Here is a 17,680-nt window from a genome sequence, read left to right as displayed (position 1 = left end):
CACGCTTGTAGTGCTTCATTCAGCCGAGTTAGTTGTTATTGATCAGTATGGGAAGGTTTTGCTGTGTTTTTGGACATGTAGATCGTTCTGAACTAAACAAAGGTTCCGATTTTTTCATTTACCAAAAGTAATTCATCAGGGGGAAGAAACTAGACAGATTTCTGAACGTAGAAGGGAAAACGGGTACTCGGTGTCGGACAGAGAGGTCAAAAACCGTGTGGTATACATATCACTTCATTTCCACAAAGGTAAGAATTAAAAAAAAATGATTTCACAACTGCAGTAAGGTGCTCATTCTTATACAATGAAGTGAACATTTTGTTCTTATAGAATGAAGTGAACGATTCGCACGTCCAAAACCCTTCCCATACCGATCATTAACAACTAACTCGGCTGAACGAAGCACTACAAGCGTGCCCCGTCATGGCGGCGTAGTTACCGTTGTTATGGGGTCACGTGACGGTGCAAAGCCTCTGTTGGCGTTATCTTAACCAGCTTCATGAGGTCGTCACCTGGAATGCTTTTCAGTTAACAGGTGCCTCGTCTAAAGTTAATTAGTGCAATTTCTTGCCTTCGTAATGAGTTTGAGATCAAACAGTAAATTGTAAATTATAATAATAATAATAATAATACAATAAATAGCCCTATTCCACAACTGTAGGAATCCATATTATGTCAAGAAACCGCTCAACTAAGTAAAGAGAAACGACATCCATCATTACTTTAAGACATGAAGTGACTTTTAATTCATAATAATGAAGAAAAAACATTGAATTAGAAGGTGTGTCCAAACTTTTGACTGGTACTGTGTGTGTGTGTGTGTGTGTGTGTGTGTGTGTGTGTCTCAGTCACGAAACAGGACATCTTGAGACCAAAAAATAAAAAAGCAGAACTTTTCAGGAAAACCAGTGTGAAGCACGAGTGTGAAGTGACGTCACTTTTTTCTTTTTCTTTTTTAATAAACGTTGGTCACATGCAGCAAAATTGTTGCTGTAGAAACCAAACCCAACAAACCAGCAACGCATTTAAATCCTGACTGATCGATTCTCACAGACGTCAGGATGTTTTTGTGAAAGCAGCCTGATGTATCCAAGCTATTTTTTCTCAATGTATATTGTCTTCCAGACCCAGTCTTAGTAAATCCTTTGCTATTTATTTTTTGGGTTATAAAACCGTAGGCTTTTAGCTGTCAGAGGTCATATATGACCTCTCATATGTAATGTATGTACATGTGGTGGTCTGGGGAAACCCATCGGATGGCGCTGTGGATAAATTCTTTGACACCTAAAAAATATTTTTCACAAAAAATGACATGGAAATGTTTTTTATTTATTTGTGCCTCGGCTGTCTTCCTGCAAAGATCATGTTGTGTAAGGAGCCAGTTTAACAAACATGGTGGTAAAAACAGTCTTGTCTAAAGATGTCCTTGCTAGCTAACTGTGATTTTCCAATGGTGCCAAAATCTATGGCTTGGCCGTATTATTATTTCCTTTTTTTTTTTTTAAATCACTGCGGCAGTCCAGGAGGCACCTAAAAACAAAGTTTTTTTTTCTGCTTTCTTAGTTAAAACAAAAATAAAAAATAAACTACCCGCAACTGAAAAGTCTGAAAATTCTTTACTGAAGGAGAAAGAATTTGCTCTTAATTGCTGTAATTTTTACTTCATGTAACTTTATAACTTGCAAATCATGTTTTTTGTGAGCAAATAAAACGCCGATTGGTAAAACTGCACGGTAGAACATGTTTATGTTTATCGTTTATGCTGTTAGCACAGAGCCACATCGTCCACTAATGTATGCCAGATTTTGTGGTAAAATTATTATTTTTTTCTCTCTGCACGCTAGGATTTTACTTGTTGGATCGCGAAACAGATACAAGTCCGATCAATTGAGTTTGTAATCAGATATTGACTGTAAAATGTCCACGATTTTCAATTTTCATGGTCACCAGACTTTAAAATGTTATGATATTATGCCTGATTGTAAGGAGCATTTGATATTTAATATCTGATCACGTGAAGGGTTTTCCCAGGCCGCCACACACGTCACGTTTGTAGTTGTTTAAGGAATTTTCCTGTTTAAAATAATCCTTGTCATTTCTGTTATAATGAAATCTTCTTCTTGTCAGAGTATTTGCATGGACATTATTCATCATGTATATTCTTATTGCGCAGACAGGATCGTTACGATCCCGCCCGCGTTTTATTTTTGACCGAGACCATTTTTGCAGGTTCGCGTCCTGCCGTCCTTCTCAACTCCTCCAACAACGAAGACCACATTTTACAGGGACGTGTTTTATATCGAGGTGTTGCGGATGTGTCATGGCCGTGGAACTCCAGCAAAAAAAATAAAAATAATAATAATAATACTCCACTCGTCGGACTCATCCAGCTCACACAAAATAATCATAATTGGGATCACAGTGTGACACAGGGTTCATCAGTGTATAATGGGTTTCACAATAAAATGCAGCAGCAGGAATGTACATGTTTTTGTAGAAAAAGAAATATTTTAAACTGAACATATTGTATATGAAAATAGAAAATGTGAAGCTTTCGGGATGGGCCGGGGCTGTCATTGTCAAAAGTCTATCTTGTACTGCCTTCCAATACTTTATACTGCGCTTATCAAAATGATCTGTCCGTTGCTTTCCTTTTGAGATTTCTCAGGTTTTTAGTAGACTTTGTTTGAAATCTGCTTTTGTAATGTAGCATTTCAGTCCGTTTATCTTCTTTTTTTCTTGCTTTTCTTTCTTTCTTTTGTAAATTCCTGTGCCATAGTTAACTAATACTTGCTATGTTATTTTCAAAAAAATAAAAATTAAAAAAAAAAAATACCCCAATGTGTAGGAGATGCAAAAGAAGCTCAAAACACTTGTTCAGATGTGAATAGACATTTTTAATGTTACATTTTTAAAAGTAATGCACCCTTCACGTACACATTTTTCCACATTTTAAATGATACAAATAAGAATAAATAAATAATTTAAAAACATGGCCATTTTGTTTTTTTTTTTTCATTTTACATTTAGTCCTTAACACATTGCTCCATTATTTACAAAACATGTTTAAAAAAGAAAATCTCCCACAGAATATTTTATCAGCTCCTACAAAGTGTCATGTACAGTCTTTCGAGTAGGAAGGACGAGTTTATGAATTGGTTCACATCATAAAAATGGGTTTTCTTCTCTGTCTCTGTCTCACTCACTCACTCACACGCACAAAGGATTCAGTATTTGTGCAATGGTTGCATTTTTCTCTCCGAAATCGACAACGTAGATGCACACTGTTTACACGCTACGGCTCTGCAGCTACTTAACGCCGATGAGCTTTGACAGAAGTTCAGTTTAATAAAATAAAAAAAATGCATATTTTTATATGATACATTATATAAAAATCCACTGTGTCGGATCACGCAAGGAATCAAATAATTATTAAATAACTGTCTAAAATGTCTCTATTGGCAACTTCAGCTATTTTTGTGCTAGGAACAATCTTTAAATAAAATCATATTTGCAGAGGAGAAAACATTCAGATCAAGATTAGAATAAACATCTTTAATCTTTGATTCCTTTTCCGATTTCTTCCCCGTAGGCATCAGAAAAGCAGGCCGTGGATAAGCGATTCAGCTCAGAGATGCTTCATTAATAAACACACTCTGGCACTCTAAACATACCGAAGTTCAAGCAATCCTCCCCTTGCCATACAGGAAGAAAAACACTACGAGGCATAATTACCCCGCTCGAGAACCTGACGTATAACTTGATATAAAGACAGACGTTCGTTTACGATATTGAATTACAGATTGTGAGTCGAATTTGAGAAAATGGGTTTACTGCAGTTCAGAGTCAGCTTTTTGATGTCATGTCGACATAGTTAGTAGCTTTTCGGCTCGTAGGGCGTTTCTGTGGCTTTGACTAAATTAGTGTGGTGTGTGAATCTGAGCAGCGCAGACCAAATCTGAAGATCTGCTAAGCCTTTTAAGCTATAGCACAGCATAGTGGAAAAGAACAGCCAAGAAACTTCATTGATCCTGTTTTGTGGGTTTACGGGGTTTTTTTTTCTTTCCTTCTTTTCTGAGGGTGATTCTTCCTTCCTTCGTTCGTACGTCCTTCATGCGTTCAGAGTTGTTCAAAACAAAAATAATGTCTCAAGCATGCTTACATTAAGGCAGGGGTTTCCCAATTCTGCTCCTTTAGACAGTTTAACGTTTCCCTGATCTCACACACCTGATTCAACACACCAAACTCGTAACCAAGCCCTTTGAGAGGTTAAAGGGGTGTGTTCGGGCAGGAAAACTCTAAAATGTGCAATGTGGTGTGGACTGGGAAACATACATGAGGTGAATGTAGATTAGCCACTAAGGGTGAATTAACACAGTGAACTTCAGAGCAGCAAAGCCCTCAACAAAACACACACTATTCCAATAAAAGTACTGACAGCCGAGTACTTTTAGTACTGAGCTCTGTCAGTGCAACACATTACCTACTGGATATGCATACAGTTAGGTCCATAAATGTTTGGACAGAGGCAACATTTTTCTAATTTTGGTTCTGTACATTACCACAATGGATTTTGAACAAAACAGTTCAGATGCAGTTGAAGTTCAGACTTTCAGCTTTAATTCAGTGGGTCGAACAAAATGATTGCATAAAAATGTGAGGAACTAAAGCATTTTTTAAACACAATCCCTTCATTTCAGGGGCTCAAAAGTAATTGGACAAATTAAGTAATTGTAAATAAAATGTTCATTTCTAATACTTGGTTGAAAACCCTTTGTTGGCAATGACTGCCTGAAGTCTTGAACTCATGGACGTCACCAGACGCTGTGTTTCCTCCTTTTTAATGCTCTGCCAGGCCTTTACTGCAGCGGTTTTCAGTTGCTGTTTGTTTGTGGGCCTTTCTGTCTGAAGTTTAGTCTTTAACAAGTGAAATGCATGCTCAGTTGGGTTGAGATCAGGTGACTGACTTGGCCATTCAAGAATATTCCACTTCTTTGCTTTAATAAACTCCTGGGTTGCTTTGGCTTTATGTTTTGGGTCATTGTCCATCTGTATTATGAAACGCCGACCAATCAGTTTGGCTGCATTTGGCTGGATTTGAGCACACAGTATGTATCTGAATACCTCAGAATTCATCCGGCTGCTTCTGTCCTGTGTCACATCATCAGTAAACACTAGTGACCCAGTGCCACTGGCAGCTATGCATGCCCCGCCGTGTTTTACAGATGATGTGGTATGCTTTGGATCATGAGCTGTACCACGCCTTCGCCATACTTTTTTCTTTCCATCATTCTGGTAGAGGTTGATCTTGGTTTCATCTGTCCAAAGAATGTTCTTCCAGAACTGTGCTGGCTTTTTTAGATGTTTTTAGCAAAGTCCAATCTAGCCTTTTTATTCTTGAGGCTTATGAGTGGCTTGCACCGTGCAGTGAACCCTCTGTATTTACTTTCATGCAGTCTTCTCTTTATGGTAGATTTGGATATTGATAGGCCTACCTCCTGGAGAGTGTTGTTCACTTGGTTGGCTGTTGCGAAGGGGTTTCTCTTCACCATGGAAATTATTCTGCGATCATCCACCACTGTTGTCTTCTGTGGACGTCCAGGTCTTTTTGCATTGATGAGTTCACCAGTGCTTTCTTTCTTTCTCAGGATGTACCAAACTGTAGATTTTGCCACTCCTAATATTGTAGCAATTTCTCGGATGTTTTTTTTTTTCTGTTTTCGCAGCTTAAGGATGGCTTGTTTCACCTGCATGGAGAGCTCCTTTGACCGCATGTTTTCTTCACAGCAAAATCTTCCAAATGCAAGCACCACACCTCAAATCAACTCCAGACCTTTTATCTGCTTAACTGAGAATGACATAACGAAGGAATTGCCCACACCTGCCCATGAAATAGCCTTTGAGTCAATTGTCCAATTACTTTTGGTCCCTTTAAAAACAGGGTGGCACATGTTAAGGAGCTGAAACTCCTAAACCCTTCATCCAATTTTAATGTGGATACCCTCAAATGAAAGCTGAAAGTCTGGACTTTATGTCCATGTCCATTATATAACTATAACTTGAATATGTTTCAGTAAACAGGTAAAAAAAAACAAAATTTGTGTCAGTGTCCAAATATATATGGACCTAACTGTATGTAAATTAGGGATGCAACCAAATATAAGTACATTACTTGAATTGAACAGATAATGAATATATATTATTTTTTTTAAGAAAGCGTGCCAGAAAGACCATGTTTGTTAAGATGTGTGATGCATCTACTGGTCAGGCTGTTCAGACCAATTTTGAACTGGAGTGATGTAGCTGAGGTCAAGGAAATGTCAGAGTCTGAATTTACACACCACGCTGACAGCCATGACATTTCTCCCTCTGGGTTTTTTTTTCCTGCTTTTTCATGACTTAAAAACAATCCAAATACGGATGTTTGGAGCACTAAACAGATTTGTTTAGATAGTGTCATTTCGTTACACCCCTAATGTAATCATAGAAAAATATTGGACTAGAAATGGGACTTAACTGATGACAGGATCACAAGTATGAGCAATACAGTAAGAACATCGCTGTTTGTGAGCAAAATAACAACCGAAAAAAAAAAGTACAACGCTCAACTGATGTTGATAGACCAAACTAAATGAGACCTAAATGAGAGAGGACAAAAATCAAATTCAATTGTCTTCTTTCAATCATTAAACTGTGGGAGAGTAGTTTAAAATTGTCACTCACACACACAATGCTGGATGCAGAAAGCTTGTGCAGGGAATGTGGGGGAGTGCAATATGAAACACAAACAACTTGATTTATTGGTTGTCATTTTCATTGGGGTTTAGTATAACAAAACTAAAACCTAGTGGTGCAATAAGCACCCCACCCAATTTCAGAAGCAGATATTGCTGCAGTAATAAATCCGAGTAGATAATACCAGTTAAGCCTGTTATGATGAACACAGGTCTGCAGTTCACAGGGCTCATAAAATCTCGATAAAAGATTTTTTAAAAAGCCTATGCAAAGATCATTAATAACCCCTTTAAATTGCATTTACTGTGCTGTATGCAAGCTCCTGGTGATTATGTTGTTCTAATTGAGATGGGTGGGCAGTGTGTTCTTCCCCGCCGCTCACCCTCCCCCAGGACGAAAAACTGTGCTTTGTTGCCACTGACATCCATTTCTGCCGATCATCAAAGTTAATGAAACAGAGACCTTTTGCTTTGGCAAGTCATTACTAGCCCGCTGTGCTAACTGCTAACCCTACCCCCAGTTGAAAGTGGATGTTCCGCTTAGCTGATCCACTGATTTATACAGCGATTACCAGTTACCGGGACACAGCACGGAGGTCACGCACTACCACAAGTGAATACAAAAATCTGTACACACAAAGTTCATTTTTGGAAACAATACCTGGGGAGAGTCCTGCACAAGGACTTATAGCAAACAGCATGTGTTACGAGTCGAACAATTTAAATTCGTCACATTGTTTGTATGAGGAATACAGGACTGATTTCATTCTGGCAGCTGGCACAATCTCTGAACTAAGCTTATGCATATTAATGGACATTTAGATTAGAGAAGTCATGAATAATTCATGGGGATGTGTGACCAAAATCAAAATGCATAGCAGAGGAGCAGTTTGGGGGGAAATTAAATGTGGAAATGCAAGTAATTTTTTTCAGTAGTGTTGCAGTCTGTCATTATCAGCTCCTTGTATATTCTATTTCTTGTGGACTCAGCCACTTAATCTGTCTGATTACTTTATAATGAACGGATCAAATGCCGACCAGGCAAAACAGAGGCGGCCAGCATTGCCCTAAATATTTCTGGACAGTTTAGAGAGTGTCCAAGTCTTGTTTCTGCCAGAAATGCCTTTAGCATCAACAAACCCTAGTTCCTTCCTGCTCTCCCTCTCTCCCAGTTCTTCTATCTTTATGTCTTCCTTCCTTTCTTCCTTCCTTCCTTCCTTCCTTCCTTCCTTCCTCCCTTCAAGATTTTGTACGCACTGAATTTCATTCATTCTGTCTCCATCCCACAGGTGTCCCCTAGCTCACACCAACACCAGAGCCCTTGCTATTTCCTGGGCAGAAAGGCAGCCAGACGCTGTTTCTTTAAGGGTAGAATGTGGATCTCCTGGGAGCTGACCTTCTTCAGTTTTATCGCTCGGTTTTTGGGGATTTTTTTAAGTGCATCACTGGGGTCTCCCCTCTGCTCTCCTTGGGATCTAGGCAGGGCAGCGTAACCCCCTTGACTGGCGTCGCACTTAATAGAGAAATTCTTTGTGGAGACCCCTGACAGACCTTTGAGTTTGCCACAAAAGATTGCAGGCATAGCATCCTTCACAGATACAATGACCTTGGCTGTCTGTGAAGTGCTAACGATTTCAATGTTGCCACTACTTCCAAGAGCAGCATCGTGTACTGAACTGGTGACTGAACCACTGCTGCCACTGTCCACCACCCACTTGTGCTGCCGACTAAACTCCAGGGATGCTAAACCACTGAGCAGTTTGGAGTCCAGTTTGGGAGTGCAATCTACTGGTCGCAAGACCCCCAGAGCCAAAGCTCCATTACAGACATCTTCTCCAGAGATGCAGGCTCTCTCTCGGTCAGGTGGTGGTGGACCATAGACACTACATGACTGGATGCATGTCTTCCTATCACTGGATACAGATAGATCAAGTACACTGTCTTGCTGAAAAGGTTGGATCTCCTGTGAACTGCCACTATGCAGTGATTGAGATTGAGGGGCCTTGACAGACAAGTCTAGCACCTCCCCATCTGTCACCACTGGGGATGAACTAGACTGAAGAGGTGGTTGTTGGACTGCCATGTCCTTGCTAGGCCTGATCAGAGGAGAGCAGAAATCATGAGTGGAAGTCTGAGTGCTCTTACATGAAGTGCACGCAGGTTTGGAGTGTTCGCTGTCAACCTTGGTGTCTTTACAAGTTGAGACTGGGACTGGAATGGGAATTGGGATTGGTAGCGGAACCGGCAGGGGAATGACAACTGGATAAGGGACAAGCAAAGTGGCCGGAGGTACTAGTGGGGCAAGTGGAGAGCTATATGGGTGTGTAAGTGGTGGAGGGGGGAGAAAAGCAGATGAGAAAGGGTCTGTCTGAGGGGGAGTCGTTGGATGACAAGTAGGAGAGGTATTACCTTGGCCAGGAAAAAGATCCTGCAAAATGGCAGCAAAATTTGGGTTCTGGAGAAGGGTCAGCAGACTTGCATCCAGGCCCGGACCAACACCTTTCTGGTCCAGAGAAGGGGGAGGTCCAAGAGTGATTGAAGGGTTCTGGCACAGCATGTTGTTCTGTAATGAGAGTGCTGGGCAAGTGGCAGCCTGCTGAAGGAGCTGTGGGTTCAGGTGCTGCAGCACCTGCTGCTCTAAAACCAGGGGTAGGGACAGGGGACCTTGGCTGGTCATCAGGTATGGCGTAGTACCAGCCTGCCCAACTTGAGCAGCTGCTGTGCCTGTTAAGATGGGTAGCACAACTGGATTATCACCCAAGCAGATGGGCTGAAGAACTGTGGTTGCCACTTTAAGAGCAACCCCTCCAGGAGATTCTGTATTGGGGGCAACAACAGGAGCTGCCTGAATCGCCAGCAGAGGAGAGACAGACCTCTTCGAGATGGTAGGAGAACTGACATTCCAGGTCTCACTGGGGATTATTGGACTGGTTTCACTCTCGAGTTTGCCAATGCCGTCAACTCCGCCCACTGTGCTGTTGCAGACTTCCTGAGGATTTGCCATGTCTACTGGGATTGAGTCCTTGTACGGGTGCTCCATCACCTCCCTTTTTCTTTTTCTTTTCTTTTTTTTTTTAGCCTCCTTCAGGTACTGTGGGCATAAAACTTCATACCAATTTTTTCATATTTTAGAGAGAATTCTTGGGCCCAACCCTGTAAATTCAAAAGGAAGAACAAAAGTATTAGATGCTAGCACTGAATAACATCTAGCAAAGCAAGACCTTGGAATTATAAGGTTGTGTTTGTTAGTTTGTTACATAAAATATGCAAGAACTTAAAACTGGTTTATTGCTTTAAAATTTTAATTTAAATGTTGTATCTGCTGTGATTTGTTATTGAGGGTCAAAGTTTCATGGCTCAATAAGATAAAATTAAAAATCGTAATCTACAACCTTATTAATCCAAAGTTTCAATATATAATTAAGTGTAAACAGCACAACCAATTTAAAAAAATATGTTAACAGGAAATACACCTGTGACAAATTTTTTAATTAGCCAAAAAATAATGCTAGCCTGCCTTGCGTCTAATTACGCAGCAGGTTGAGTTCTAATTTGCACTCCAGAGCATGAACATCTGTGTCCTTGCGGGAAAAAAAAAAGCTGTGAAAATTGTGATATTGCTACAGCAGAGAAGAAACATGGACACAGACACTGTACAACATGAGAGGCAAACACACCAAGGGAGAGTCTAAACAGATCAGGAATGCATCAATGAACGGAATGGCTTCAATTGCCTGGGAGGAAGGAAAGAGGGAGGAATTTGATGAAATTAACTCTGAGAGCCTCGGTTTATTTGTTTATGAGCCAGACAGTGTGGAGTTTATTACACAAAATGCTGGCAGCACTCTAAAGTAAACCTCCATTTGGCAAACAGGGAAAGGGAAAGAGCAGAGATGCAGATAGAGACAGGGAGGATGAAGGAGAGAAAAAGAAGAGATATGATAGAAAAGCAGAGCGAATGAGAGGAGAAGGAAAGAATGATGGAGAGTCATTGGTTGAAAGGTCAAGCTCAGGGCAGTAGTTGCTTAACAGGGAAATGTTTCATTACAGCGCCGTGAAAGCACAGTCTTGGAGGTTGTTGAAATTAAAAGATTGTAAAGAACTGTCATGAACTTAAAGTGGACAGGATGAAAATATACATGGAAATACAAATTAACGGGAAAGCAGCTTGAAACCATGTGGACTGCTGACTTCTCGCATCTCAGAGAGGAAGCACATGTTAGCCTTCTCGGTTGGTAGCTGTCATCTGATAGGGGAGAGCTGGCTGATGGTGGGAATTGGCAGGTGATCAAATTAGGGAGAAAAAGGGAGTGTGGGGGTAATTGTTTAAATTTCCAAAACATTACAGTGGTGCTTGAAAGTTTGTGAACCCTTTAGAATTTTCTATATTTCTGCATAAATATGACCGAAAACATCATCAGATTTTCACACAAGTCCTAAAAGTAGATAAAGAGAACCCAGTTAAACAAATGAGACAAAAATATTATACTTGGTCATTTATTTATTGAGGAAAATGATCCAATATTACATATCTGTGAGTGGCAAAAGTATGTGAACCTCTAGGATTAGCAGTTAATTTGAAGGTGAAATTAGAGTCAGGTGTTTTCAATCAATGGGACGACAATCAGGTGTGAGTGGACACCCTGTTTTATTTAAAGAACAGGGATCTATCAAAGTCTGATCTTCACAACACATGTTTGTGGAAGTGTATCATGGCACGAACAAAGGAGATTTCTGAGGACCTCAGAAAAAGCGTTGTTGATGCTCATCATGCTGGAAAAGGTTACAAAACCATCTCTAAAGAGTTTGGACTCCACCAATCCACAGTCAGACAGATTGTGTACAAATGGAGGAAATTCAAGACCATTGTTACCCTCCCCAGGAGTGGTCAACCAACAAAGATCACTCCAAGAGCAAGGCGTGTAATAGTCTGCGAGGTCACAAAGGACCCCGGGGTAACTTCTAAGCAACTGAAGGCCTCTCTCACATTGGCTAATGTTAATGTTCATGAGTCCACCATCAGGAAAACACTGAACAACAATGGTGTGCATGGCAAGGTTGCAAGGAGAAAGCCAATGCTCTCCAAAAAGAACATTGCTGCTCATCTGCAGTTTGCTAAAGATCACGTGGACAAGCCAGAAGGCTATTGGAAAAATGTTTTGTGGATGGATGAGACCAAAATAGAACTTTTTGGTTTAAATGAAAAGCGTTATGTTCGGAGAAAGGAAAACACTGCATTCCAGCATAAGAACCTTATCCCATCTGTGAAACATGGTGGTGGTAGTATCATGGTTTGGTCCCGTTTTGCTGCATCTGGGCCAGGACGGCTTGCCATCGTTGATGGAACAATGAATTCTGAATTATACCAGCGAATTCTAAAGGAAAATGTCAGGACATCTGTCCATGAACTGAATCTCAAGAGAAGGTGGGTCATGCAGCAAGACAACAACCGTCGTTGTTGCACACAAGTCGTTCTGGAATGGCCAAGTCAAAGTCCTGACCTTAATCCAATCGAAATGTTGTGGAAGGACCTGAAGCGAGCAGTTCATGTGAGGAAACCCACCAACATCCCAGAGTTGAAGCTGTTCTGTACGGAGGAATGGGCTAAAATTCCTCCAAGCCGGTGTGCAGGACTGATCAACAGTTACCGGAAACGTTTAGTTGCAGTTATTGCTGCACAAGGGGGTCACACCAGATACCAAAAGCAAAGGTTCACATACTTTTGCCACTCACAGATATGTAATATTGGATCATTTTCCTCAATAAATAAATGACCAAATATAATATTTTTGTCTCATTTGTTTAACTGGGTTCTCTTTATCTACTTTTAGGGCTTGTGTGAAAATCTGATGACGTTTTCGGTCATGTTTATGCAGAAATACAGAAAATTCTAAAGGGTTCACAAACTCTCAAGCACCACTGTATATCCAAATTCCTACAAGCCACAGAACACACCAAAACACCAAACTGAAAACCCAGCATTCATGTAAACAGTTTACAGCTTTAAAAGTCTCCCCACCTACGTTACCTCAGCCCTTTAGTGTGCACTTATTATTAAGCTTGCTTTCTCTCCTCAGGAGCCTGTCTTTAATTTACCATCAATCTCGGCTCTTGCACTGTTTGTGCCAAAATGGCAACATGACATCATCAATAGCTCAGCCTGCACCGAGATGCTTGTTTAAGGCTTAGTAAAACAAACGCATGCTTTGAGTGCTATAGCCAGCTCATGAATCTCATTTTAGGGTGTAAAATCTGGGAGACATACTGCCAAATCGGCAGGACATAAATCCTGAACAAAGAAAAAAAGTCAATAAATTATAATCCATAGTTGGAAAGGCAGCAAGGTGGATTGCCAGCTTTCTCAATGATTTATCCCAGAAGGTTTGATATTGCAGCTGGGATCGTTGTATTAAAATTAAAATGGTGGGATAGACGATATCTTCCAGTATGATCGAGTTCATACAGAGAATTCACCTACTGCTGTGATCCCTGTCATTCGTATGCAGCAGTAGCTCAGCAGCAAAGGTTGTGCAGGAAATGGGAAGGTCCCTGAACTGCCAGAGAGCCCATTTTGGGACTTTATCTGACCAGTGATACGTGTCGGTTGCTCCTGATAAAGGAATATATTTACCTTCATTTTTTTCAGGTCAGAGTCACCCTCCATTAACCAAACACCATAATGTGTAACATGTAAAGAATAAAATGCTGTTGATTTGGAGGTGTTACTGTTACCACCCTGAATGTGATTATTTTCCTGTTGCATCACATCTCGAAATGTTTTATTCCTCATGTATTGCAGCAACTTAATGTCCACAAAACAAATTAGTTCTTGGTATCACCTACTTTATAGCAGCTATAAACAGCTGTTCCCTCATCAGCCTCTCTTTTATTTTTAAATTACTGGGACAAAGTGGAAGCTGGCGGCACGGTGGTGTAGTGGTTAGCGCTGTCGCCTCACAGCAAGAAGGTCCGGGTTCGAGCCCCGTGGCCGGCGAGGGCCTTTCTGTGTGGAGTTTGCATGTTTTCCCCGTGTCCGCGTGGGTTTCCTCCGGGTGCTCCGGTTTCCCCCACAGTCCAAAGACATGCAGGTTAGGTTAACTGGTGACTCTAATGCCGCTTTTCCACTACCAACGCGGCTAAGTTGGGCTGAGTCGAGCTGAGTGGGGCTGTTAGAGTTGCATTTCGACTACAACCGCGCTGAACCGTGCTGGCTGGAAGTGGGTGGACACACTGGGTGGAGTTAGCGAAAGTGGGTGGACGTCATGTGATGTCGTTAGGCGGCGCAAACAGTGACATCAGTGATCTTTTAAGCGGTAGTCTCACGACCCGGATAGTATAAACAATAAACATGGAGGACATGGAGTCGTTAGTGTTGCTGGTCTTGGTGCTGTGGCTTGTTGTCACCGACAACGCCAACATATACTGGCAAGAGCGTATAGATGAGGCAAGGCGCATAAGGCTTCAGAAATTCTCGTAATTCGTAATTCTTCTTCCGGGTTTACGGTGTTTACAGATCCCAGCGTGCTCGCGGGGCGTGTGAGGACACGCCTCCTCACCAATCAGTGCACAGGGGAGTGTCTCCTCACGCCCCTAGCCCCACTCGGCTCGGTTTGGCTCGCTTCAGCCCTACTCCAAAACCGTGCGAGTTTTGGGTGCTAAGCAGGGCTGAAGCGAGCTGAGTCGCGCCGCTCTGAGGTAGTCGAAACACGAGCCGTGTCGGGCTGAAGTGAGCTGAAGCGAGCTGAAAAAGGGTAGTGGAAAAGGGCCATAAATTGACCGTAGGTGTGAGTGTGAGTGTGAATGGTTGTCTGTGTGTCAGCCCTGTGATGACTTGGCGACTTGTCCAGGGTGTACCCCGCCTTTCGCCCGTAGTCAGCTGGGATAGGCTCCAGCTTGTCTGCGACCCTGTAGAACAGGATAAAGCGGCTAGAGATAATGAGATGAGAGAAAGTGGAAGCTCTGACTGTTACAAAATGCCGACAGTGGAGATTCTTTCTAAAAATGTTCAACAAACAGCTCTTTACCATATAACCGTTATACTCGTTTTTTTTTTTTTTTAATCTGTTGATGTAGAGACCATCAAATCAAATCATCAGTTCTGGAATACACCTTCAAGTTCTACTTGGACACATCTTCAGTGATGAACCTGGAGTCATAGGGTGTTTCGGGTCTTTCAAATGATCATCATTTTGGTGTATTTTCTCCTCCCTTCCAGCCATCTGTTACTTTCATCATGGCATCCTTCCAGAATCTTCGATATTAGGCACGTTAAGTTTATGCACACACAGTAAATTGTGAAATTATCTACATTACTTTCCAAATGTGATTGTCACATGATGTTAAATGAGCACCCGGTCCTATTTTTGACAGGAAAAATGGACCAGATTTAACAATTTGGTAACAATTGTCTGGTCCATCTACAGGACTGTTGTCATGCCAACGGCAGGCCTATGTATCCATTTCTGACACTGCATGCTGGGACGGCCATTTTATGCCCCCAACTGCTCTTGTGATGGATGGGTCAGCGGGATGAGGGATGGAGCTCGATAATCTACTCCCATAATTCAGCACGCGCACAGCTTACTACTCCTAAAACTGCACAGGCATAAAATACAACACTTTTCCTTCTACAGCAAGAATCATATTTGTGGTATTCTGAAATGTGAACTTTATTTACACTCTTGTGAGAAAATATAATCTATAAAACCTCAAATACATAAACAAACAAATAAATAGTTAAAATGCCACCCGGAACTTGGGTTAAAATGCATATTCATAGTTCAAATAAATGTCTGCTCAGTTTTGCCAATTGCGTTTAAGATTACCATGTGAAAGTTCAGTTCTTCTTTGATTGTCCTAGAACCTCTGAAACTGCCTGCCTATGTAAGTTAAATGATAACTTTGCTGTTCGGCAGTGCATTACTACACTATATTCCAGCTATTTCTTCTCTGACAATTTCAATGCACGTTCTGCAATAAAGCGCTCGGCTTCTCTGCCATTTCCCCGTACGGTGTGAAGATCAAAGGATTAAAGCTAGACTAGGGATGTTAACCGATGACCGATGGTTGACCGAATCAACGTCAACCAGTTAATTTTTTTTTTGGTTGTCGGTTAAAAAAAAAAATCAATCGTTTTGAAGCTGCCGATTTTGGAGCGGAGAACCTGGAATTCTGTGTTGTAAACGCTTGGGGCATGCCATGCGGTGTAAGGACGACAGCTGACAAATCAGAAACACCCATTCAGTCACGTCCCGCCCTCCCGCCCCAGTTGAAGACGGCTGCCACTCGGCGAAAGAAAAGTCTCAGTGTTGGATTACATTTTACTACGATGTTAACCAGGTACGTAACATCAAGGAAATTCTTGACTATCAAAGAAACAAGAACACGGCGCATGAATGAAGTCGATGGTTGATTAGTCTGGTGAATATTAATGTCAACGTAATAATAATACTAGTGCTGTCAAAAATGTCGCGTTATTATCGTGTTAACTTGACTCAATTTTAACGGCGATAATTTTTTTATCGCGAGATTAACGCTCTGTGACATGATGTAGGTTTTTCATAAGCTTTTGAAACTGCCAGGAACTTGGAACAGAGACTTTGCTTAGAAAAACGATAGCAGCTAGACTGTAATGCCACGCCCCGCACAGCCAGAGTCCTCTGCCCTCCCCCGAAGAGCCACGGTGCTCGGCTTAGGTTTCGTTTTCCCATCGGTGGCTCCAGCCCCACTTTGCAGTGGCTGTGACAAGACGTGTTATGCTCTGCAATAAAAAAAAAAAAACATTGGTACAACCAGTGTTCGAACTATGCCGATATTTTTTGGGGGTCCCTTTTTTTCCCTTGGGGGGGGGGGGGGGGGGGGTGCTTGCGCTTGTCTCAGAGCGCGGCTCTCCATCGCACGCTCACTTCGGATATGCAAATGCTTCCCGTTACACACGATTGCTATGTCAATAAACATCATTTTGCCAATATTTTAGAGACCCCCCAACATTTCCCAAATCATGTTTTCAAGGGATCTCATGTCTGTTTCAGGGGATCTCGGATCCCCCGAGTACCCCCGTAGTTCGAACGGTGAGCAAGCACATTCACTTTTTTATGCTGATAAGAGAATTACAATGGTTTTTCATGTGACAAAAATGTGCGATTAAATTGCGATTAATCGCGAGTTAACTATGACAGTCGCGACATTAATTGCGATTAAATATTTTAATCGCTTGACAGCACTAAATAATACACAAGATCTGAACTAAAACCTGGTTACTCACTGATGTTACTTAGCATCAGACAGTTGCTATCTTAGCTTAGCGACTAATCAGCTCAGCTCCAGCTATCCCATTCCCAATGGCTGTGCACAATTAGCAGCCATGTAACCGTAATATCAGTAGCTGGAAAACAATTGCAGTATGAGGTCTCTGTGGCTCACTTCGAAGAAAAGTGCCTAGTCCGTAGCAGTATGCTTCAGAGCAACTTCGATACCATGCAGTAATGGCGTGTTGATATTGGTAACGGCGTTAGAACGATTGTAGCTAATTAATTAGATAACCCGGCGTTATAACAGCCTTTATTTTAACGCCGTTATTCCCAACACTGAATGTTATGTACTTCTTCTAGCACTTGACTTTATTTTCAACGCCATCATGGCCAACTGAAACCGTCTCTAAGCTGGAGCCATTTGTCCTCCGCTCCAATACAAACCCCTCGACATCAGTGCCGCGTTTGACTAAATGTTTCGCGCTGTAGAAAAGGTAATGTGAGTGGAGGGCAGCGACTGGGACTGAATGTGCGGATGCTCGCGGTTAGATTTAGAATAGATTCTAATAATTCCAATTCTAGAATTTTAAACTCATAGGTTAACCGACTTTAACCGGCTAATGAGGCTCGGTGGTCGGTCAAGATTTTTTTTAGTTTTCGCCATCCCTAAGCTAGACGGCCTTTCAATTTCATAAA

The 17,680-nt window shown here is 41.6% G+C and overlaps 1 protein-coding gene across 1 annotated transcript in view; it reads right to left on the bottom strand.

Annotated features, from left to right (window-relative positions):
• Positions 1 to 6,045: 6,045 nt before the first annotated feature.
• zmp:0000001174 (retinoic acid-induced protein 2) overlaps positions 6,046 to 17,680 on the bottom strand; it is a 29,410-nt gene continuing 17,775 nt past the window's right edge. Inside the window, exon 2 of the mRNA XM_060936810.1 lies at positions 6,046 to 9,887. Within this exon, the coding sequence (XP_060792793.1) occupies positions 8,059 to 9,774 (1,716 nt within the window). The 5' untranslated portion in view covers positions 9,775 to 9,887 and the 3' untranslated portion in view covers positions 6,046 to 8,058. The remainder of the gene's footprint in view (positions 9,888 to 17,680) is intronic.

The sequence above is a fragment of the Neoarius graeffei genome, chromosome 13, assembly GCF_027579695.1.
Source record: "Neoarius graeffei isolate fNeoGra1 chromosome 13, fNeoGra1.pri, whole genome shotgun sequence".
NCBI lineage: Eukaryota > Metazoa > Chordata > Actinopteri > Siluriformes > Ariidae > Neoarius > Neoarius graeffei.
This window is presented reverse-complemented; position numbering and strand designations above follow the sequence as displayed.